Source organism: Macaca nemestrina, chromosome 13 (genome assembly GCF_043159975.1).
Source record: "Macaca nemestrina isolate mMacNem1 chromosome 13, mMacNem.hap1, whole genome shotgun sequence".
Classification (NCBI taxonomy): Eukaryota; Metazoa; Chordata; class Mammalia; order Primates; family Cercopithecidae; genus Macaca; species Macaca nemestrina.
The window spans coordinates 36,955,988-36,981,286 of NC_092137.1; the positions used below are offsets into that span (position 1 = coordinate 36,955,988).

Consider the following 25,299-nt stretch of genomic DNA (forward strand, 5'->3'; position numbering starts at 1 on the left):
TGTTTTTGTTTTTTAATAAAAACCTAACTGAGCACTTACCATTAGGTTTTTTCACAATTTAAGAAAAGTAATGGCCGGGCACGGGCGTTCATGCCTGTAATCCCAAAACTTTGGGAGGCCAAAGTAGATGGATCACCAGAGGTCAGGAGTTCGAGACCAGAATGGCCAACATGGTGGAACCCTGTCTCTACCAAAAAATACAAAAATTAGCCAGGCATGGTGGTGCACCTGTAATCCCAGTTACTAGGGAGGCTAAGGTGGGAGAATCACTTAAACCCGGTTGCAGAGGTTGCAGTGAGCGAACCAAGATTGTGCCACTGCACTCCAGCCTGAGTAACAGAATGAAATCCTGTCTAAAAAAAAAAAGAAAGAAAAGTAGAAAGGAAATGAAAAATTATTTGCTCAAATGTATAAAATACTGAAATCCTTCTTATTTTGCAATAATCATTTTGCAGTCACAACAGGAAAAAAAAAAGTTGGGAATTCTAAGAAAACCTATGAAAATTATAGGCAGTTGATATCCTATTTCTTAAGGTAGGTGATGGGTACATAAGTATTTTTTACAATAGTCTTTATATCTTATACGTATGTATGAAATGTTTTATAGTAACATTTACACATTAAGAAGAAAAAAATATATTCATATGACAATGAACTGATCTCTTAAGCAAAAAGTAAAAGGTACAAAATACTATGTATGTCTCCATATATTTTTTAAAAGATATATATCTATTTCATTAGCCTATGCATATGAATCTTTCTGGAAGGATACATAATACGTAAGATATCAGTTGATAAGATTTCCTTGGGAAAGGAAATCAATGAACTGAGGCAGAAGGGAGACAATTTTTGTTGTTATTTGGTTAATTAACTATACATATATATATATTTAAACTTTAGTAAATATGTTTGGTCCAAATTATTTAGAACATCTATTCTCAATGTGTCTCTTAACCACAAAGATTTTGTCATTGGACTAAATGTTTGCCCATCCAATTCAATGCATTTGTAATACTATTGATCATCAGAAGGTAAGATTTACAGACACTAATTTGACTTGCAGTTAATAGAAAGTAAGTAAGGTTCTAAATGTAACTGTCAATCTCTTACTTTTCCAGAAACACACTTCATTTACCATAAGACAAAGTAGTAATACCTGCTAGAAGTCAAAATAGCAACTGAATGTAACTAGCCTGAAGACAGATTATACTAAAGCTTTTAAAATAATAGTGGCAATAAAATGTTATGGAGTTTATATTTTATATATATATAGAAAAACATTTTCAAACAGAAAATGCTGTATTATAGTGCAATCTAGTGGTCTCAGGAAAAACTACAACAGAACCTACAAAAAGGGAAGAGAAAATATTTTACGAAAATAAATGTAAGAAAAATTGTGACACATTATGAACATTTTATTTTAAAAATTAGACAAAGGTAAAATATGTAAAGAACTATTGTGTTTGCCACAAGCTATGGTCCCTTAAATCAAGGTTTCCCTACTGAATTGTTACATTCGCTAAAATACATTTTTCTCACAGAACCCTCCTTAAGCTTAATAGCATTCCTTTTGAAGTCAATATGTGAAAATACCTTCTCACTCATACCGTTTTCCACTGTTTTAACACTCAGCTCACTGTGTTAACCAATCTTTCTTGTTTGCTATTCCTTTTCTGTCTAATTCTGCCTGTAAGATAAAAAAGGAGATCTTATATCTAGCAACTCCATGTTTGATACACAGGGAGACCCTCCATAAATGACCTTTATTGGATAAAAATAACATAAAAATTATTTAATAACTATAATACACTAAAGAAGAGTAATTTTAGCTTTGTTTCAAAGCCTATTATTATACATATTATGCTAGGAGTATAACATAGCATCTCAATTGTATCTTAAATGTGGATGCTAAAAATAATTTGATTAATTTCAATGAACTGTTACTGAATTCCTAGTTTACAGGCACTGTGCTGGCTGCTGGGACAACCTACAGTTTGTAGTTAGGTAAGGGTGGAAGGCAAGGGTATGCGTAAGAGACAGGAATGTAAATAACTATAGCATACTGTGTAAGAGCTATAAGAGCTATTAACAAGTATTACAAGAATGCAGATAAGAGATTATCTAATTTGGTCAAAATCGGTGTCAAAGAAAGCTACCAAAAAGAAGGTGACAAGTGAGATTTTAGCTAAATCTCAAAAAACCAGTGGGAGTTTTCCAATCAGAAAATGGATTGATGGAGAGGGCATTTCTGTCAGAAAGGACATCTTAAGTGGAAGAAAAAAAAACACACAAAGTGGTCAAAAAACAGCAAACAATAATTACACCCAAAAGGTATGGAAGGAATGGAGTCAGAGAAGGAACAGAAAGGGCCTGGTTGTGAAGAACTTTACTAAGAACCTGAAATCAGCTAGATATTTTTAAACAGGGATATAACAGTATTATATTTGTGTTTTAGAAAATGAATTCTATGGATATGGAAGATGAATTAAAATACAGAAATACTAGAAGCGAGGAGGACAGTTAAGTTACTACAGTAGAGTAGATAAAAGTAGCAGTGAATAGAGAGAAATTTTTAGAATGGTAGAAATTTTTCAGAATTGTATTTATATAGTATTTGAGGTTTCTCAGCATAGATGTTCCTAAGTCAACCTCAGATTATACACTATGTAATCCTGAAAATTTATAGTAAATTTTATCACACATTAAGGAATGCTTTGATAAATCCACTGCTAGATAAGTAATTCTTTTGTAACATTAACGATTTGGTTTTACTTTTGGATCTTAAAGTGGGACTGCTTAGAAAATCTGCAAAAATCATGCAAAGAAAATCATGTAAAATCATGATCTTTACTTAGGCATTTGCAGGTGAAATGACAAGATATCTGGAATTGTATTAAAATAGATCAAGGTGAAAAAGACTGACAAAAACATTAACTGTTAAAACCTGGGGCTGTATATATAAAAGATATTAGTTTCTCTATGAGTATATTTCACATTTTCCTCAATAATTCTTTTTAAAATTCAATTTAAAATTCAAGCCACAAATAAATGCTTTTTAAAAATTTCTTAGTTTATTATACAAATAGTGCTGTAACATCATGAATAATCCCAAATCATTCTATATACTTCAAAAGATACAAAACCAGGCTGGGCACGGTGGCGCACGCCTATAATCCCAACACTTTGGGAGGCCGAGGTGGGCAGATCACCTGAGGTCGGGAGTTCGAAACCAGCCTGACCAACATGGAGAAACCCCATCTCTACTAAAAATACAAAATTAGCTGGCTGTGGTGGCGCATGCCTGTAATCCCAGCTACTGGGGAGGCTGAGGCAGGAGAATCGCTTGAACTCAGGAGGAGGAAGCTGCAGTGAGCCGAGATTGTGCCATTGCACTCCAGCCTGGGCAACAAGAGCAAAACTCTGTCTCAAAAAAAAAAACAAAAAAGACACAAAACCAGCAACTCTTTTCCAGGAGCATCCCATTTAGTTAAGGAAGAAAAGAAAAAAATCTTCCCTACATTCAGCCAGTTTCTTATCTCAACTGTCCTTCAGAGTCAAATTTCTTAAAAAAATAAGCAACTCTGCCAGGCACAGTGGCTCACGCCTGTAATCCCAGCATTCTGGGAGGTTGAGGTGGGCGGATCACAAGGTCAAGGAATCGAGACCATCCTGGCCAACATGGTGAAACCCCACCTCTATTAAAAATAAAATAATCAGCCCAGTGTGGTGGCACACGCCTGTAGTCCCAGCTGCTCAGGAGGCTGAGGCAGGAGAATGGCTTGAACCCGGGAGGCGGAGGTTGCAGTGAGCTGAGATCACGCCACTGCACTCCAGCCTGGTAACGGAGCAAGACTCCAACTCAAAGAAAAAAATAAATAAATAAGCAACTCTATCTCTCCCCACTTCATCCTGCTCAGCCCTCGATCCTCTGTGATCTGGCTCACGTTCCTGCTGCCTTACTAAGGATGCTTTAGTAAGGGTACCAATAAGCTTCCAACAGGCAACTCCAAATGACTATTTTCAGTATACAACTTACTTGGGGTCTACTTAGCATCTTCAGTTATTGAACTCCCTCCTTTAACTCACTTCCAAAATACTACTCTCTCCTCCTTCCTTCTCTATTTCTTTGTTGGCTCTTCTTCCTCTGTCTTCTCCTCAAGTATTTCTACTTCCTGTCACTCCTTCTAGTTCTCTCTTCTGTTTCCACAATACTTGTTCTACCAACTACTCCTTTCACTTCACTCACAGTAATACTGATGATTCCCAAGTATATATCTATCATCATGAGTCCCTCTCACATATCTGATCTTTAATTCTTCTTTTTAACTCATTTGATACCTTCTAAAAGTCTCTCATAATTCAGATAGTCCTTCAAGTCAGAAACCTGGGAGTCGTTCTCAAATTATCTTTCTCACTCACCCACTGTCCCATCTCCAAATTTTTATATAATCTTCAGATTTCATGGATTCTACTTTAACAATTTTTTATAGTTGATGTGTCTCCATTTTAGCAGCTACTATGTTATCATTTCTCATCTTAAACTATTACAATCTTTCTGCCTGTGTTTACAGATCTTTCCAGTCCACCCCCCACACTGAGGTCAGGAGATCTTTCTAAAAATGTATTTCATACTCTATCTTGCTTAAAACTTTCAAGTGCTTCACAACTAAATGCAGTATATATTTCCAGATTGGATCTTGAACCAGGGGAAAAAAATGCTACAAAGATCATTATTAGGACATCTGAATATAGACTATATCAGATAATAAAATATCAATGTCACATTTCTTTAATTTGGTAATGTACTATAATTATATAAGGAAATGTCCTTGCTCTTAGGAAATATACACGGAGGTAGTCAGGGACAAACTAGCAAATGATTTAGGGGAAAAAATGATACCTATAGAGATAGCAAACACAATAAAGCAAACATAGCAAAACTTTTCAATTGGTGAATCTGGGTTAAGGGTATACAAGATTCTTGCAACTCCTCTGTTAGTTTGAGATCATGTTAGATAAAATTTTTTTGGCTGGGCATGGTGACTCATGCCTATAATCACGGCACTTTGAGAGGCTACAGCAGGAGGACTGCTTGAGCCCAGGAGTTCCAGACCAGCCCTGGCAACAGGGCAAGACCCTGTTTCTCTAAAAACTAAAAAATTTATCTGTGTGGACTGGAGTATATCTGTATTCCCAGCACTCGGGAGGCTGAAGTGGGAGGATCACTCGTGCCCAGAAGGTTGACACTGCAGTGAGCCATGACTGTGCCACTGCACTCCAGCCTGGTCGACAGAGCAAGACCCTGTCTCAAAAAAAAAAAAAAAAAAATTTAAACTTCCCATATTCCCTGTTACATGTAAGATAAAAGTTTGAACTCCTTGGTTAGGCTCTCTGTGATCTGACTCTTGCCCCCTCTACCATTATCGGTCATCAATTGAGAGGAGGACCACAACCAACATCCTACTCTCCACACACAAAGATTACAAATTTCTTAACACACCAAACTGCTTTGTTCCATGTCAAACATGTTTTCTCTACGCCCTGCAACTTGTCTAACAAGCACCTTCTTATTTCATGCTATCCAAGCCTCACCTCCTCTTACTCTGCCCTCCTTTCTACTTTCACGTTCCAGACGAAAATAACCACTCTGGGCCGCGGTGGCTCATGCCACCCAGCACTTTCAGAGGCCGAGGCAGGCGGATCACGAAGTCAAGAGATCGAGACCATCCTGGCCAATATGGTGAAACCCCGTCTCTATTGAAAATACAAAAATTAGCTGGGTGTGGTGGCGAGCGCCTGTAATCCCAGCTACTCGGGAGGCTGAGGCAGGAGAATTGCTTGAACCCAGGAGGTGGAGGCTGCAGTGGGCTGAGATGGTGCCACGGCACTCCAGCCTGGCAACAGAGCAAAAATCCGTCTCAAAAAAAAAAATATCTCAAATACTCGGCCGGGTACATTGGCTCATGCCTGTAATCCCAGCACTTTGGGAGGCCGAGGCAGTGGATTACCTGAGGTCAGGAGTTCAAGACCAGTCTGACCAATATGGTGAAACCCCGCCTCTACTAAAAATGCAAAAAAATTAGCCAGGCATGGTAGCATGCGCTTGTAGTCCCAGCAACTCGGGAGGTTGAGACAGGAGAACTGCTTGACCCCGGGAGGCGGAGGCTGCAGTGAGCTGAGATCACACCACTGCACTGCAGCCTAGTCAACAAAGTGGGACTCTGCGGAAAAAAAAAAAAAAGAAAAAGAAAAAAAAAATCTCACTACTCCCAAATTACGTACTTTTAAAAATGTTTTTATTCTTTCCATGTCCCTAATACAGCTTTTCACCAACTTTCCTGAAGTATGAAAAGAAACACATATTTTTCACTAAGAGGTCAACCTATTTTCAATCTCTTATGTCATTTAAAGATTCTACATGATGATGAACACAAGTTCTAATAAAATTTTATCTGTTTCTCATTATTCATAAATATCATCTATTTATCCAATCGTATCTAAATGCTATTTTATTGCAAGTATCCCATTCACCAACTTGAAAAAGAGAAAAACAAAACAAGCATCATTAAAAACGAAGCAAAAAAGTAGCAAAAGAGATAATTCCAGTATTACCTATACATACTCAGTTACCTAAAAAAAATGAACTGGCTCAGATTGTTGACAAAAAAATCCAAGGCCCATTCATTAAAGCAAATAAATAACTCATATAACTTCCAAAACTCTCACTCATGACCTATTTTCCTTTACTTGTGACCCAAATTTAGTTACTTGAGTATCTTAGACACTAGCAAAATAGAAAGGTAAGATAAGCTTCTGGAGAGATTGTAACGGCAGACAGCAAAGGAACAAAACACACACAAAAAAGTCTATAGGCTGGGCACGGTGGCTCACGCCTGTAATCCCAGCACTTTGGGAAGCTGAGATGGGTGGATCACGAGGTCAGGAGATCGAGACCATCCTGGCTAACATGGTGAAACCCCGTCTCTACTAAAAATACAAAAAATTAGCTGGGTATGGTGGCGGGCACCTGTAGTCCCAGCTACTTGGGAGGCTGAGGCAGGAGAATGGTGTGAAGCCGGGAGGTGGAGCTTGCAGTGAGCCAAGATCACGCCACTGCATTCCAGCCTGGGCAACAGAGCGAGACTCCATCTCAAAAAAAAAAAGTCTATATAGAATCTTAACATAGTCTGCTGGAACAATTTTTTTCTAAAGAAAATACATCAAATTGAGTAATATTAAATGACAGGAAAAAGAGTAAACATTATAGAAATTTTGTTTAAAAATTAAAAACGATTTCAACTTTAAAATGAATGGATATTGACAGTTCAGGGAGCACATCTGTTTCTTCAAAACAGGCAGAGTAGGAAAAACATGTTGCTAATTTTAAAAAAATCATATAAATCAGTTTTTTGATCACTATTAAACTATTCATAAAATTAACATATTACAACCATTCATACAAATGTTTACTACAGATACTCCTGAATCCAAGCAGTATTAACATTTAAATTTATTTTAGGAATGATGAAAAAATTATTCCAACATTTAAGAGACAGCCATTTTTGCCGGGCCCAGTGGCTCACACTTGTAATCCCAGCACTTTAGGAGACCCGAGGTGGGCAGATCACCTGAGGTCAGGAGTTCAAGACCAGCCTGACCAACATGGAGAAATCCCATCTCTACTAAATATACAAAATTAGCTCGGTGTGGTGGCGCATGCCTGTAATCCCAGCTACTGGGGAGGCTGAGGCAGGAGAACTGCTTAAAACCAGGAGGCGGAGGTTGCGGAGAGCCGAGATCGCACCATTGCACTCCAGCCTGGGCAACAAGAGTGAAACTCCATCTCAAAAACAAACAAAAAAAAAGAACACCACTTTTCATTTTACTGAATTACCTTTCCTGTTTAAGAGCATATTCCAACATTTTGATCCTCCTCACAAGATCCTTCTTCAAATTTTCTTGGCCCTTCCTTTCTCCCTGTAGGAAGGCAATCTGGGCCTGAGTAGGGGAAAGACAGACAAAATTCAGTTTAGACCAAAAAAAAAAAAAAAAATTATTTTAACTCAGTAAAGAACCTTTGGAAGTTAGAACAATTAGATGCAAAAATACTTCCTTTACCTACTTCTCACAAAGTATGTACAAATATAAAAATGCACTGACTGCAAGGGGGAAAAAGGATTTAAGTTAAATAGGGCTGTGGGGACATCCAAATGCATTTTACTTCAGGCTAGGGATTTTACAACACACAGTCCATATCATTAAAGAGTCTACAATCTAAAACAACTAATACTGCTGGGCGCAGTGGCTCACACCTGTAATCCCAGCACTTTGGGAGGCTGAGGCAGGCGGATCACTTGAGGTCAAGAGTTCAAGACCAGCCTGGCCAACATGGTGAAATTCCATCTCTACTAAAAATACAAAAATTAGCCAGGCCTGGTGGCACCTGTAATCCCAGCTACTTGGGAGGCTGAGGCAGGAGAACTGCTTGAACCCGGGAGGCGGGGGTTGCAGTGAGCCAAGATCATGCCACTGCACTCCATTCTGGGTAACAGAGTGAGACTCCATCTCAAAAAATAAAATAAAACAACTAATATTAATGCAAACAAATGCAAGGTGTACAGTACAGTTGGCTAATGTGTTTGTCTTTTTGCCATCAACAGGATTTCTTTTTTATAAAGCAAAAAGGGTTAAAGTAAAACTAGTTCTTATAATCCCCTTGCTACAAGCTTCATCATATATTTAAATTTTATGACAGATTCCTTAAATGACTTTATTTTGGACCTCCCCAACAAACAATAAATTGCTCCCTTTTCTCAATCCCCACCCTTTTCCTCACTCACCTTGGAATGTAATCCAAAGAAAAAAGAAAGTGAAAGTTGGGAAAAGGAAAATCAGAGACAACGGCCTTCTGCCCCCACCCCAAGGAATTACTAAAACCCTGTATTTGAACATGAAACAAACTGTAAACAACTTTTAAAGTCAGTAAAACAGAGGGGCTAAGAAAGAGTAGCTCTCCAGAATATTAAAAGAACATTTACAATTGAAATACTATCTTTCCAATAAGAAACTGAAACTATGTCACAAACACTAATTTGTTAAAGTGACTCATAATACCTCTTAAAAGTCATAAGGGCCTCAAAACTAGCTATATATTTCACTATTCTCACATGTACCACCACCCCCTGTCTATTAGACTGACCCACTAAGACAGGTAACAATGTTATTTATGTATCTACAGTGCTTTCCATTAAGTAAGCAAGAACTTTACATTTAAGGATGACCTTGCCACATCCGTAAGAAATTGTGAGGATTGTCCAACTCAGGTTTAGCAAGTGAGCCACTAAACTTAAATCTCATTCAAACTTAGTTTACATTTATCTTACTGAAATAAAAGTGGTCTGAAAACAATTCAATTGTTTTCAGAGGAGAAGCATCAAATATCCACAATACTCTTCTGAAATTACACATTCTGCAATGGGATAATTATGTTACCTAACCAGAACTGTAATGATACATGCATTTAAAACTGATAAAAATGAAAGTCTTGTCAAAAGGAAATGACAGCCCAACTTGTCAGGCCAAACATGCTTTGGCATAGAACTTTATATGCTCTTTAAAATGACTTTAATAAAAGTAATAAGCTAATCAATGCAATCAAACATTGAAAGTAATAACAATATCAATTATCAATTTTGTCCTCTCGATACTCCTTGGCTAGTTTTGTATTTCTGTACCCTCATTGGTCCTGGATGATTCTGAAACTTCAGCCTATAATACTCTAAAGTCCTTACTGTATATGTTCAACTTCGAGCATAAGAGAAATTACAATTAAAAGTATAATCAGAGGCTGGGCACAGTGGCTCAGCCCTGTAATCACAGCACTTTGGGAGGCCGAGGCAGGAGGATAACTTGAGCTCAGGAGTTTGAGCCTAGCTTGTGCAAAATAGCAAGACCACGTCCCTACAAATAATTTAAAAAATCAGCCAGGCACGGTGGCATGTGTCTTTGGTCCCAGCTACTTGGGAGGCTGAGGCAGGAGGATCACCTGAGCCCAGGAGGCCAAGGCTGCAGTGAGCAGTCTTGAGGGTGCAGTAATCACACCACCACCCTCCAACATGGGTGACAGAGTGAGACCTTGTCTCAAAATAAAAAAAAAGTGGGGGGGACAGGGTAATCAGGGCCAGGCATGGTAGCTAATGCCTGTAATCCCAGAACTTTGGGAGACTGAGGTGAGAGGACTGCTTGAGGCTAGGAGTTTGAGATCATCCTGGCCAACATACCAAGACATTTCATAAAAAAATTAAAAATATAAAAAATAAACTACAATCAGATTTCTCCTTTTCCAGCAAACGGATAAAGTTCAGTAATTTAATAATGTGGTAGAAAACAGACATTTATATACTAGCTGTGATGGTATAAATCAGTTCCACTTTATAGAGACAACTGGCAATATCTGTCAAGTTTGTAAATGCATATACCCTTTAACTCAGCAATTTTAGAATGTTATCCTTCAAATATATATTTGCACATATGTGAAATTACATAATACATGACTGATAAAACACAGACAAGAATATGTATACAACCCAAATGACCATCTAAAGGGGACCGGTTAAATAAATTATGACTATAATTGAAAGAAAATTAGGACCTGAACTAAGACCTTTGAGAAAAGAGTAAAAGAGTATGAGAATAATGTCAATCTTTTACCTTTTTTTCTCTACGAAACTTATAAACAAAAAGTCTTAAAACACATTCCTACATAAAAAAACGAATTCCTTCTGTAAAACAACCTCAGTCGAAAACACAGTAATTGGTATAAATTCTTACCCTTTAACAATAAAGATTAAAATCCAGCTAAAACTTCTCCAGATACGGCAGTATATTGCTCTTTGAATTGAGTTCACTGAAAAGGGTGGGTGAGGGTGAGAGACATAAAAGACAAAAACAGTGAAAGGAAGGAAAAAAGGTAAAAAAAAAAAAAAAAGAGGAAAATAGGTCGGACACAGTGGCTCACACCTGTAATCCCAGAACTTTGGGAGGCTGAGGCAGGGGGATCACCTGAGGTCAGGAGTTCAAGACCAGCCTGGTCAACATGGTGAAACCCTGTCTCCACTAAACATACAAAAATTAGCCAGGCATGGTGGTAGGCACCTGTATTCCCAGCTACTCGGAAGGCTGTGACAGAAGAATCGCTCAAACCCAGGAGGCAGAGGTTGCAGTGAGCAGAGATCGCACCACTGTACTCCAGCCTGGGTGACACAGTGAGACTCCATCTTAAAAAAAAAAAAAGTGTTATGAATCAAATATATTTTAAAAACTACAAATCATCATACTGCCATTTATCTGTACAACTAAACCTAATGATAACAGCATATATTTCTGGAGAAGAAAACTTTGGAATTATCTTTAAGGAAAATGAATGTTGAACTTCCATGATACTTTATACATGTTTTTCACAGTACAGAAAATCACATATTCACTTCCTAACCATTATAAACAAAAAAGATACAAATAATAGTAGGTAGACATTTTACTATTTAAGTCTGCATGACAAAATTTATTTTTATATTATTTTCAATTCTAATTTGTCAAAAGGATATATGTAAATAGGAATATAAATCTTCTATATCTAACCAGGTTTATCTGCATATATAATATATAATAAACAATTAAAATATTTAAAATGTACCACTTAATTTATTAAAGCCCCTCCCTCCTTTTTTTGTTTTGAGACGGAGTCTCTGTTGCCCAGGCTGGAGTACAGTGGCGTGATCTTGGCTCACTGCAACTTCAGCCTTCCGGGGTCGAAGTAATTCTCCTGCCTTAGCCTCCTGAGTAGCTGGGATTACAGGCATGCACCACCATGCCCAGCTAATTTTTGTATTTTTAGTAGAGACAGGGTTTTACCATGTTGGTCAGGCTGTTCTCAAACTCCTGACCTCGTGATCCACCCACCTGGGCCTCCCAAAGTGCTGGGATTATAGGCGCAAGTCACCGTGCCCAGTCTTATTGAAGCCATTTTAAACTAAATTTAAAAGGGCTAGGATTCAAAATTGAAATCACCGAGAAGGATATTCAAAATGAAAAATACACAAAATTCTTGGGTTGGACACTTTTCAGTAGCTTTTCAGTTACTTGTTACTTGCTATGGAACATAAAGAGCATTCACTTTTACAAAAATCTAAAATAAAATATTATAAAACTTGATTAAGGTTCTCATCTTTCGATCTGAACACAAACTTTAAAGTAAAAGAGGAAATATATAAGTAAAAGTCAATTATATGGTTACAGTGTACAATGAAGTTTCAATAATCTGCTTTATGTCTTAATGCCTTTTATAAACTATAACTATTCCCTCTGAAAAGCTCTGGATTATATTATGCTCTTAAATCTAGGCTGCTAGTTTTCTCTGGCACATAATCACTGCCTCTAGCCCTCTCCTCTCTCTTAAAGACAGTGTCATTATCAGGCTGGGCATGGTGGCTCATGCCTGCAATCCCAGCACTTTGGGAGACCAAGGCAGGTGGATCACCTGAGGTCAGGAGTTTGAGACCAGCCTGACCAGTATGATGAAACCCCATCTCTACTAAAAATACAAAAATTAGCCAGGCATGGTGGCGTGCGCCTGTAGTCCCAGCTACTCAGGAGGCCATAACAGGAGAATCGCTTGAACCTGGGAGGTGGAAGTTGCAGTGAGCCAAGATCATGCCACTGCACTCCAGACTGGGTGACAGAGACTCCATCTCGAAAAAAAAAAAAAAGGGTTATTATCATTTGGTGACATCAAGCTTTACCACCAGAATCACCCAGATGACTTGTTAAGACATAATTTTTTTAGGTTCTACCCTCAGAGTTGCTCATTCAGTAGGTCTGGAGTGGGGCCCAAGAATTTCCATTTCTAATAAGTACCCAGGTGATAATGCTGCTGATCTGGGACCACACTTGGAGAACCACGGACTTAAACCATTTGTAACACAGTTAGAAGGCCAAAAACAAAAAACAAAGCAAAACAAAACAAAACACAAACCAGGAAACAGTCTGTTGAGGAGCAAGGAACAGAACAGTCCCAGAAGTCAGGCGTGGTGGCTCACGCCTGTAATCCTAGCACTTCGAGAGACCGAAGCAGGCGGATCACTTGAGATCAGGAGTTCGAAACCAGCCTGGCCAACATAAAACCCCCGTCTCTACTAAAAATATTAAAAAATTAGCCAGGTGTGGTGGCAAGCGTCTGTAATTCCAGCTACTCGGGAGGCTGAGGCAGGAGAACTGCTTGAACCTGAGAGGTAGAGGTTGTGATGAGCTGAGATCATGCCACTGCACTCCAGCCTGAGCGACAGAGCAAAACTCTCTCGGAAAAAAAAAAAAAAAAAGAAGCAGCAAAGAACAGTCCCAGAACCCTACCTCTTTTTTTTCCCAAAGTGTTGGCATTACAGGTGTCAGCTACCACGTCCAGCCCCAGAGCCCTACCTTTTTACTTCACAGAAGTAGAGTCTTACACAGGCCTTCAAATTGACAGACGAGTACATACTAGCTTTTTGATTCTCTTCCAAATTCCTTATTTATGACTATACTTTTAGCAGTCTCCTGATAAAATAAAATCTACCAATATATTTCAGTTCAATCACGTTTGGGAAATACCTACTTCCCATCAAGGTCTAAACTGTTGTAAAGGAGAATATAGGAAAAACAAATAAAACCAAGTTTCTACCCACAAGGCGCTTCCAATCTAGTTAGGGTACAAGACCAGTACACATATGTTCACAAAAACAGCTAAGAAAAGATAGTGCAGTATTGGCCGGGCGCGGTGGCTCAAGCCTGTAATCCCAGCACTTTGGGAGGCCGAGACGGGCGGATCATGAGGTCAGGAGATCGAGACCATCCTGGCTAACACGGTGAAACCCCGTCTCTACTAAAAATACAAGAAAATTAGCCGGGCGAGGTGGCGGGCGCCTGTAGTCCCAGCTACTCGGGAGGCTGAGGCAGGAGAATGGCGTGAACCCGGGGGAGCGGAGCTTGCAGTGAGCCGAGATCGAGCCACTGCACTCCAGCCTGGGGCACAGAGCAAGACTCCGCGTCAAAAAAAAAAAAGAAAAGATAGTGCAGTATTAATAAATGAGGATTCAAGTAATACAGTCAAATATTCGTATTTGTTCATTTAACAATATTAACTAAACACCTACTTTGTGCCAGGCACAGTTATTGGCACTGGGACTAAACTAGTGACAAAACAAAACAGAGCTAACAATCCAGTGGTTGAAACATATGCTGCCCAAGATGTATGTGTACCAGCAGCATATGTTACATTTACTTAGAACTAGAAACACAGTTGCAGGCAAAAGCAGTCAATATAAAAATAAACACAAAAAGTAACTGGATGCCTATTTAACTCTGGAGTCAAGTAGAGAACTGATGTTCAACTTAAAAATTGCTTAATTGCTTATTCATGTATTTGTTTGTTTATTTGAGACAGGGTCTCACTCTGTTGCCCAGGCTGGAGTGCAATCATAGCTCACCACAGGCTCAAAATCCTGAACTCAAGCAATTCTCCCGCCTCAGCCTCCCAAGTAGCTGGGACTATAGGCGCACACCACCACATGCAGCTAATTTTAATTTTTTTGGTAGAGACAGGGTCTTCCTATGTTGCCAGGCTGTTGCCTAGCCTCAAGCAATCCTCTCACCTTGGCCTCCCAAAGTGCTGGAACTACATGCAAGAGCCACTGCACCAGGCCTATTCTAATCTGGTATTTATGCTATAGCTAGTTTTACCTTTTTTTTTTTTTTTTTTTTTTTGTGAGACAGAGTCTCGCTCTGTCATCCAGGCTGGAGAACAGTGGCGCAATCTCAGCTCACTGCAACCTCTGCCTCCCGGGTTCAAGCAATTCTACTATGTCAGCCTCCAAAGTAGCTGGGATTACAGGCGCCTGCCACTGTGTCTGGCTAATTTTTGTATTTTTAGTAGAGACAGGGTTTCACCATGCTGGCCAGGCTGGTCTCGAACTTCTGACCTCAGGTGATCTGCCCGCCTCAGCCTCCCAAAGTGCTGGGATTACAGGCGTGAGCCACTATACCTGGCCAAGTTTTACATTTTAACAAACTAGTGAGTCTCCTGAAATTTTCCTAATAAATAAAATACTGTACCATTTTATTTATCTCGTTACATTTCAAAAAAAGATAAGATGTGAACTGATGGATTATATTGAAAATAAAGATACATTTCATTTTATGTTTTTTAGAGATGAGGGTCTCTCTCTGCTGCCAGGTTAGAAGTGCAGTGCCATGATTATAGTTCACTACAGCCTTGAACTCCTGGGCTCAAGTGATCCTTCTAGATAACATTTTACCTCTGAAATGCTATAGGAGATAGTGGTATGTTCTTTCAAAAGCAATCTCTCCATCCCTAAATGTAAGACTACAAATATAGATTTTCGTGTACAGAAAACCCTCAATTGCCCAAATTCTCATTTAAAGCACTAAATTAATTACACCCACATTGTCACCTTATGGCAGCATATAAATAAATATACATCAGTAGGTTTTTTGAGATCCCAAAGGCTACCTCAGAACTCGAATCAGTCAGTTAAATTCCCTCAGCACATCTTCCTATCTTTCAACTCTATAAATGTTCCTTATGTTTGCTCAAAGGGCTAGAAATTCCATTTTTTTAAAATTTACACACACACACACACACACACACATGCAGTTAGCCCTTCATATCCATGTGTTCTACATCTGCAGATTCAATCAACCATCTATCAAAAACATTCAATAAACAATACAATAAATAGAAAATTTTAAAAATATATAGTATAACAGCATTTACATTAGGTATTATAAATAATCTAGAGATGATTTAAAGTATATGGGAGGGTGTGCATAGTTTATATGCATATACTACGCCACCTTATATAAGAAAATTGGAACTTGAGTATCCACAGTTTTTTGTATTGGGTAGGGGAGTTTCTGGAACCAATCTCCTACAGACATCGAAGGATAACTGTATATGTACATATACACATATGTAGAAGAAAAGAGAGAATAAGATATCAATCAAGGGAGGAATTCTGCATATTTACAGTATGAGACAGTATGACATTCCTAGATTTAACATTCATGCTTACCACTGTTTTAAGAGCTACCCAGAAGATACTTTGTTAAGGCAATGGAGAAGCTAGAGGCCCAATCTAGAGGTTAAAAGCATGAGTCTAGCCTAACACCAAGCATTTGTCTTTGGAAGTTTTTTTGAGACAGGGTTGGAGAGCAATGGCACAATCACAGCTCACTGTAGTCTTGACCTCCTGGGCTCAGGCGATTCTCCTGCTTCAGCCTCTTGAGGAGCAGGGCCCACCGGTGTGTGCCGCCATGCCCAGCCAAGCATTTGTATTAAAGTTAAAAGGCAATGACTCTAAACAGTTTAAGAAAAAAAACTAGGCCGGGCACGGTGGCTCTCAACCTTGTAATTTTAGCACTTTGGGAGGCCGAGGCAGGAGGATCATGAAGTCAGGAGATCGAGACCATCCTAGCTAACACAGTGAAACCCCGTCTCTACTAAAAAAACAAAAAAAATAGCTGGGTGTGGTGGTGGGCACTTATAGTCCCAGCTACTTGGGAGGTTGAGGCAAGAGAATGGCGAGAACCTGGGAGGCGGAGCTTGCAGTGAGCAGAGATCACACCACTGCACTCCAGCCTGGGTGACAGAGCAAAACTCTGTCTCAAAAAAGAAAAAAACCTAAATCTATTGATGTAAAATGCCCTCTGCCCCCACAAAGAAAGAAAAATGTAAGGACTAAGAAAATAGCAGCTCTTCACGAGAAAAAGAACAGAAATGTTCTATACCCCACCACAAAAATCACTGAACTAATTTAGTAAATGCTCCAACCTGAGCAAAAAGGATTCAAGTGAAATAAAACTTTCATTAAAGTTGAAAAGGATTTTAATTTACTTGTAGAATATGCATACATGTAAGAAACAAAACATATGACTCTCAATGGAAATATAATTCAGATAAAGAATTCCACAAAAAATTATCTTAATCTTAAAATCTGAGGATTTACAGAGCTCTCAGAATGTATTACTTGCAAATGATAAATCTCCTATAATGTATGATTTTGTTTATGGTTAGCTCCAAAGGAGTTTTAAACATGTTTTAAACCAACATGATTATCCGTTGGTAGGTATATGATCTCTAAAGAAGTATTCTTCAACAGGGAACACTTCTAATATTTAAAACATTCAGTCTTTATGTATAAATTATGAATCCATAAATCTTAAGGAACTACATAAAGCCCAAACTCTTCCCAATGGAATGAGGCTATCGACAATCTGTTCCCTCTATCTAGCTTTGTCTTTCACATCCCTACTCACACACATCCTATGCTCCAATCAAAGTAGACAATTAGGCTGGGTCCGGTGGCTCACGCCTGTAATCCCAGCACTTTGAGAAGCCTAGATGGATGGATCATTTGAGCTCAGGAGTTTGAGTCCAGCCATGGGCAACATGGTGAAACCCTGTCTCTACTAAAAAATACAAAAATTAGCCAGGTATGGTGGCTCAAGACTGTAACCCCAGCTACTCAGGAGGCTGAGGCACAAGAATCATTTGAACTTGGGAGGCAGAGGCTGCAGTGAACTGAGACTACACCACTGCACTCTAGCCTGGGCAACAGAGGGGAGGATGGTGGGCAAAGGGAGGAACGAAACTCATAATTTTATATTTTTAAAAAAGTAAGTAGACAATTAGTCTTCAGCTACTACCTGAACTTTCCCAGCTCCATGCCTTGGCTTATGCTCTTCTCTCTCCTACCTCTCCAAATGTCCTTTCATGTTCGGATTCTACCAATGTCCAAGTCTGAGCCTACATACACTACAGTAATCCCTTCTCTGAATTCCAAGAGCATTTCTTATTTTGTTTAAAAACAAAACAAAAAAACCTCTGTATGTACATATTATTTTAACACTTTATGGGACTTATATTAATGTTCAGCAAAAAGGCAAGAAAGTAAGCACTTTGGTATACTTAATATGTATCACGAACTCTACTAAACACCTTCTATAATTAATCTCATTTAATTAGGACTATTACATAATTATTGTCTTGTTCTCTTTTAATTTTCAAAATGTTCATAATTTATCTCATCCCAAACCAGGCAGAAGCCTTCATTCATGCATTCAACATAAAATAACTAAGTGCCTACTAAGTGCTTCCCACTTGTATTGAGGACACACAAAAAGGGGATTTTTGCATTCTACTAGATTATAAATCTGCTGAGGATAACAGCTACATAAAAATATACTCAACTATTCCATCCCAAAGTGCCTAGCAATACTGTGGTTATTCAATGTTGATTTAAAAGATAAAAGTTCAACCGCAGTAAATGGAAAAAAACAGATAAGAACATACAAAGTAGAAATATAAACAATAATTACCATAAACTGGAAAGTTTGTTTTTCCTTAAGCTTTGAAAATTTTAATTATCAGTTCTTTTGCCCATACAAAGGTGGCTATGAAATGTGAATCAGAGCTCCTATTAATAAAATAAAATAAATAAAAAATGTTGGTATTAACATGTAAATAATAAATTTATAAATATTATAAATGTTAAGTATTTAGACAAAAGCAAAGTGACAAATGCAGGTAGGAAATACCATGAAAACAATTTCTCTAAAAAAAAACTTACGATGCCTAATCCCTAGAATAAAGACATTTAAGCCTTTCTTGCTTCATATTTAGACAAAAATCTTCCTGCTTCCTTATGTTTCTATTTCTTCTCTGAAAAGAGTGTAAGTAACCAGTTGTCCAAGACACCGCTCTCGAACAGTAATAGTGTGCTGTCTTTAGTATATGAAGATGTAATTACTGTAGTAACCTAAGCTTTTGGATTGGATTCTGTTTTGGTTTTATTTTCTTCTACCACTACAATAAATGACACATAATCTTTCACTCTAACGATAAATGGTGCATAATTTTAAGACAATTATGTGGGATTAAGAGAGAAATTCATGCTCATGCAACACAATTTATATTCTGTGAAGTATTAACAATGACCAAGTAAATGAACACGTAATCTGATTTAACACCATCTTATTAATTGATATTACAAACATAGATCACAATTTTGTAATACATTGAACAGGACTTAACAGAAAACTACACATATGTAAGTGATTAATAATCTTTCAATACGATGATGAAGCCAACAGAAAACTACAAAAACTGTATTTGAGAAAGATGGAAAGTGGTAATAGAAGAATATACATGTTCTCCAACTTCTAAATTGAGAAAATCTTATGAGTCAGCAAGTTAACGTTTAATTTGATTATTTTTGATATTACCAGCCCCAGAAATAGCATTCTGAAACAGATTATAGGCTTTCTTCTTCCTGTATGTTGATACATCAACTATCACAAACCACCTTTCATTTTGTTGCTAAATTTTCAGAATAAAGTGTGTGTGTGTGTGTGTGTGTGTTAAAATTATCGTTCCAAAATAATCTATGCTCTTCCGTATTCAGGTTTAAAATATGGTTCATGATGGCAGAATTGTCCAGGTCAATATAGTAAAATACTCTGACCAAGACAGTAGGACCCAGACACAAGCTGGGGAAGAGAAAAATAAGCTCAGTTAAAAAGAAAAAGAGGGGCCAGGCGCGGTGGCTCAAGCCTGTAATCCCAGCACTTTGGGAGGCCGAGACTGGCGGATCACGAGGTCAGGAGATCGAGACCATCCTGGCTAACCTGATGAAAACCCGTCTCTACTAAAAAATACAAAAAAAAAAACTAGCCGGGTGAGGTGGCGGGCACCTGTAGTCCCAGCTACTCGGGAGGCTGAGGCAGGAGAATGGCGTAAACCCGGGAGGCAGAGCTTGCAGTGAGCTGAGATCCGGCCACTGCACTCCAGCCTGGGCGACAGAGCGAGACTCCGTCTCAAAAAAAAGAAAAAAAGAAAAAGAAAAAGAGGGCCGGAACGGTGGCTCATGCCTGCAATCCCAGCACTTTGGGAGGCCAGGATGGGCGGATCACCTGAGGTCGGGAGTTCGAGACCAGCCTGACCAACATGGAGAAACCCTGTCTCTACTAAAAAATACAAAATTAGCCAGGCGTGGTGGCACATGCCTGTAATGCCAGCTATTTGGGAGGCTGAGGCAGGTGAATCACATGAACCCGGGAAGCGGAGGTTGCAGTGAGCCAAGATCATGCCACTGTACCCCAGCCTGGGCAACAAGAGCGAGACGGATGGACGGATGGACGGACGGACGGACAGACGGACGGAAGGAAGGAAGGAAGGGAAAAAGAGGTCAGGCATAATGGCTCAAGCCTGTAATCTTATCACTTTGGGAGGTCAAGGCAGGAAGATGGCTTGAGTCCAGGAGTTCAAGACTAGCCTGGGCAACACACTGGGACTCCATGTCTATAAAAAACTAAGTAAGTTAGTGGAGCATGCTGGTTCACACTTGTAGTCCCAGCTACTTGGCAGGGAGGCTGAAGTGGGAGGATCACTTGAGCCAGAGAGGTTGAGGCTACAGTGAGTCATGTTTGTACAACTGCACTTCAACCTGGGCTACAGAGCGAAACCTTGCCTTAAAAAAGAAAGAAAAGAAAAAGAAAAAAAAGAAAAGAAGAGAAGGAAGGAAGAAAGAAAAGGAAAAGAAACTTGCTGCATAGACATGACCATATTCATTTGAAAGCAAGTTAATAAATATGTATCCTGAAAAGGTAGTTTAGAAAAGAAACTTACAGGCTATGAGAGTGGTTATAAAACATTCTCTTAACAGTTAGCAGGAGGAAGAAAAAGTATATTCTTTAAAATGATTTCATTACTAGTAAATAGTTCTATAAGAAAAAGTAGAATGAAAAAGGCAAAGAAATATGAAACTAAGTCAATGAAAAACAAATAGGCTATGATCACACGTCTAAAGGCCATGAACACGGCAATGAGTATCTTAAAGAATCTAAAAAGTATATTTTGAATTTTAAAGTATTTTAAGAGATTAATTTTATAAAAACAGTGTTATGCAGAAGGAACATATTTAGTATAATCAAAAGTTTAAGAAATTGGCTGGGCATGGTAGCTCACACTAGTAATACCAGCATTCTGGGAGGCCGAGGCGGGCGGATCACCTGAGGTCAGGAGTTCAAGACCAGCCTGGTTGACATGGCGAAACACCACCTCTACTAAAAGCACAAAAATTAGCCAAGTGTGGTGATGCACACCTGTAATCCCAGCTGCTTGGTAGGCTGAGGCACGAGAATTGCTTGAATCTGGGAGGCAGAGGTTGCAGTGAGCCAAGATCATGTCACTGCATTCCAGCCTGGGCAATAGAGCAAGACTCTGTCTCAATTTAAAAAAAAAAAAAAAAAAAAAAGTTTAAGAAATTAAGGAAAGCTGAGTGTAAGGAACCCTTTTCAAGGGTAGTACTAGTACAGCTCAAATCTGGTTTGAATTCCAGCTTTGTCACTTACTGGGTAATTAAGTAGCAGGTTTAAGCCCATCTGGTGTTTGCTATTTGCATGTATTTTCATAAATAAAAGTGGTCTGTAATGTTTTTACGGTGTTGTCAAACTTCAAAGTTATTAAAACTATTAATATCCTGTTTAATGTTTAAGAATAAATAATTATTTGATATCTTTTAACTATTGTCCTATCACTGACTTTTAGGACTCTTACTGACAATTCTATGACTGTTCATGTAATCATCCTTTATCTCTTACTTAGCAAGTTCTCTATTAGACATAATATATGTCTGCTGAATGAAATTTAATTACAGATATCTTTGAACATTTATTAATTTAAACTACATTTGTACTTGCAAGAAACATTTAAACAATGCTTTATTTTTCTAAAATAAAAGGAAACCAATAGCACAAACCTTCATTTTCTAAGTGTGTCAAGTTGTTTTGTTTTTTGTTTTATTTTGTTTTGTTTTGTTTTGAGACTGAGTCTTGCTCTGTCACCAGGCTGGAGTGCAGTGGTGCGAGCTCGGCTCACTGCAACCTCCAACTTGCTGGTTCAAGTGATTCTCCTGCCTCAGCCTCCCCAGTAGCTGGGATTATAGGCACATGCCCCTACACCCGGCTAATTTTTTTTTTGTATTTTTAGTAGAGACAAGGTTTCACCATGTTGGCCAGGATGCTTTCGATCTCCTGACCTCGTGATCCCCCCGCCTCAGCCTCTCAAAGTGCTGGGATTATAGGCGTGAACCACCACGTCTGGCCTGTTTTTTGTTTTAATCAAAGTACTGCATAGGGGACACTGTACTGACATTCTTTTTCCGAAGCCACTCAGGGATCTCCTGTTGCTTTTACAGACCAATTACCTAATATATCATACACCATACCTTATCTCAGATACATTAATTAGAAGTGATGATAACATCTAGCTTTCCCACTGTGGCTCACAAAGCACTTTTATATACCTATCTTATTCGCATTATGTATCTTAATTCTTCACAGCAGTAACATGAGGTAGGAATCAAAAATAGATTCAAAAAAGGCATTCAGCAAAATTCAGCATCTATTGTTTCTTATTTTTTATTTTTATTTTTTGGCAGTGACAGGGCCTCAGTATGCTGCCCAGACTGGTCTCAAACTCCTGAGTTCAAGCAATCCTCCCACCTCAGTCTCCCAAAGTGCTAGGATTACAGGCATGAGCCACCATGCCCAGCCAGCCAGCATCTAGTCTTTTCAAAGTTCATTTTGCCACTTAACAGTGGAAACAGTTTCTGACACAAAATCACTGTTCTGTAAGCATTTGCTGAACAGAAGTAAATAAAATAGGTTTCAAAAAATGATTCAAAATAGTGTAACAACTAGAAGTATATTAAATCAGAAGTAATATAATACTAGGGAAAGATCATGATACAGTATTTATTAGGACAAAAAGGAATGATTCTGAAAAGAACTTGAATCCATTCATATTCTAACCAACATACTGTAATAAAATCCATTTATTCATTTATTGAGTACCTACTATGTACCAAAACTTTGTTTAAGCGTTTGGGTCATATTTCCACCACAGACATAGTCCAATTTTTCATTGAACTTATAATCTACATAAAACACTGATAGGTTAATTTTTAAAGTACTTTTTGCATTCTTGTAGAAACAGTATAACCCTTTCTGATTACTGAAGAAATGAAGATTATAATCAGAGTTAAGATATATGTAGTAAACATATTCAAATGAGGCATTTTATATAAGATGTACTTCAAAGGAAAATAGAAAAATATAAGAGAAATAATTTTAAAAAGGTTACCTTCTTAAAAGGTGAATACTAGTCAATATTAATAAACAAAATAACCAGATTCTACTCAGAAACAAATGGCAGGAGACTGATGAAGAACCATGAGAATATACAGAGATGAATCATCACACGGAAAACTGCAGAGTCTAATTAGTAATAAAAAATACAAATTATCACAGTTGAAAATATTAATAGTTGGTGAAGCTGAGTAAAAAGTTTACTGTATTCCTCTTGAAACTTTTCTGTAAATTTGAAAACGTTTTTGTCTTAAAAAAAGTAAATTAGGCTGGGCACAATGGCCCACGCCTGTAATTCCAGAACTTTGGGAGGCCAAGGCAGGTGGATTGCTGGAGATCAAGAGTTTGAGGCCTGCCTGGAACACCATGGCCAAACCTCTTCTCTACAAAAAATACAAAAATTAGCTGAACATGGTAGCACATGCCTGTAGTCCCAGCTACTTAGGGAGGCTGAGGTGGGAGGATGACCTGAGCCCAGGGAGGCTGAGGCTGCAGTGAGCAGTTGAGCCTGCCACTGCACTCCAACCTCAGCAACAGAGGTGAGACTCTGTCTCAAAACAAAACAAAACAAAACAAAGAAAGTAAATTAAAAAGATAAAACCCAATGTTCACAGGCAGATGAATTACAGATATTAGATGAATTACATATAAAGATTTATATATTCTTGGTGGCAATGCAAATTAGTTCAATCTCTTCTGCAAAAGGGGACTACAAAGCTATGTGCAGACTCTATTATTTGGTCATTTTGCCTTGGAAAATACACCCAAGAACACCAGCAGCCTCTTTCTCCACATCCCTCTTCACCCCATAAAAAAGTAATGCTCAAAGCTGTTAAATGGCATGCTCTATTTTAGCTTCTATTTTTATCATCTGAATTATTTCCCTTGAATTTGCCTTTCAATGCATCTCTCAACATGAACAGAATCATGGTGCAAAATTTTATAACTTATTTTCTTATGTAAATTATTATTATTATTTTTTGAGATGGAGTCTCATTCTTGTCACCCAGTGAGCCAAGATCACGCCACTGCACTCCAGCCTGGGCAACAAGAGCGAAACGCTGTCTCAAAAAAACAAACAAAAAACTCATATTTAAAACAAATATATAACACTAACAGACAGTTGAAAATATAGATGCTAGAGTTAAATTTTTATTAAGTTGTTTTTGTCTTAATATACAAAAGCAATGCAGATATAACCAAAAAAGGTTATAAAGAAGGAAAGACTGATATCTAAGATCACACATTGTTGATTTAACCATCAAGGGGGACACTCCTTACAGGCAGGAGGAAATATTTTTTTATTTTTTTTTTTTTTAATTTTTATTTTATTTTTTTTTTTTTTTTGAGACGGAGTCTCGCTTTGTCGCCCAGGCTGGAGTGCAGTGGCCGGATCTCAGCTCACTTCAAGCTCCGCCTCCCGGGTTTACGCCATTCTCCTGCCTCAGCCTCCCGAGTAGCTGGGACTACAGGCGCCCACCACCTCGCCCTGCTAGTTTTTTTTTTGTATTTTTAGTAGAGACGGGGTTTCACCATATTAGCCAGGATGGTCTCGATCTCCTGACCTCGTGATCCGCCCGTCTCGGCCTCCCAAAGTGCTGGGATTACAGGCTTGAGCCACCGCGCCCGGCCGCAGGAGGAAATATATGGCTGCAGTTCCAAGAGTTTTCAGGATATTTGGTAATCTCATATAAACAATTAAAGTTTTTGTGCATACAAACAAAATAATGTGTAAGATAATAAGACAAAGAATATTTTAAAGATTAAATCCATTACATAAGCCAATGTCTGTTATTTTAAGTAATGTTCCTAGTATAAACACAAATCCCAATGACTTTATTTAACTTACAAGTATAGACTTATCTTTAATAAAGTTATCATTGTTTTCTGCTAAAACTGTAACACTAACCTGAAAAATTGCCAAAAATAAATTGTAGAACAAAAAAAGAAAACTGTTCCCACTTGTAAATATACATAGCTGAGGACTTCAATAAATGGACAGAAAAACATTCCATGTTCCTTAGATGGAATACAAAGGATAGA

At 38.3% G+C, this 25,299-nt stretch overlaps 1 protein-coding gene across 5 annotated transcripts in view; it reads right to left on the minus strand.

Moving 5' to 3' along the window:
* The window catches only part of LOC105464844 (striatin), a 129,126-nt gene that overhangs the window by 81,268 nt on the left and 22,559 nt on the right, over positions 1-25,299 (minus strand). For all 5 annotated transcript variants that reach the window (XR_011611617.1, XR_011611616.1, XM_071076515.1 and 2 more), the window contains exon 2: positions 7,895-7,998. Coding sequence is in view for 3 of the 5 variants with exons in the window: in XM_071076515.1 (XP_070932616.1) it covers positions 7,895-7,998 (104 nt within the window). In the remaining 2 variants the exon portion in view is untranslated. The remainder of the gene's footprint in view (positions 1-7,894; positions 7,999-25,299) is intronic.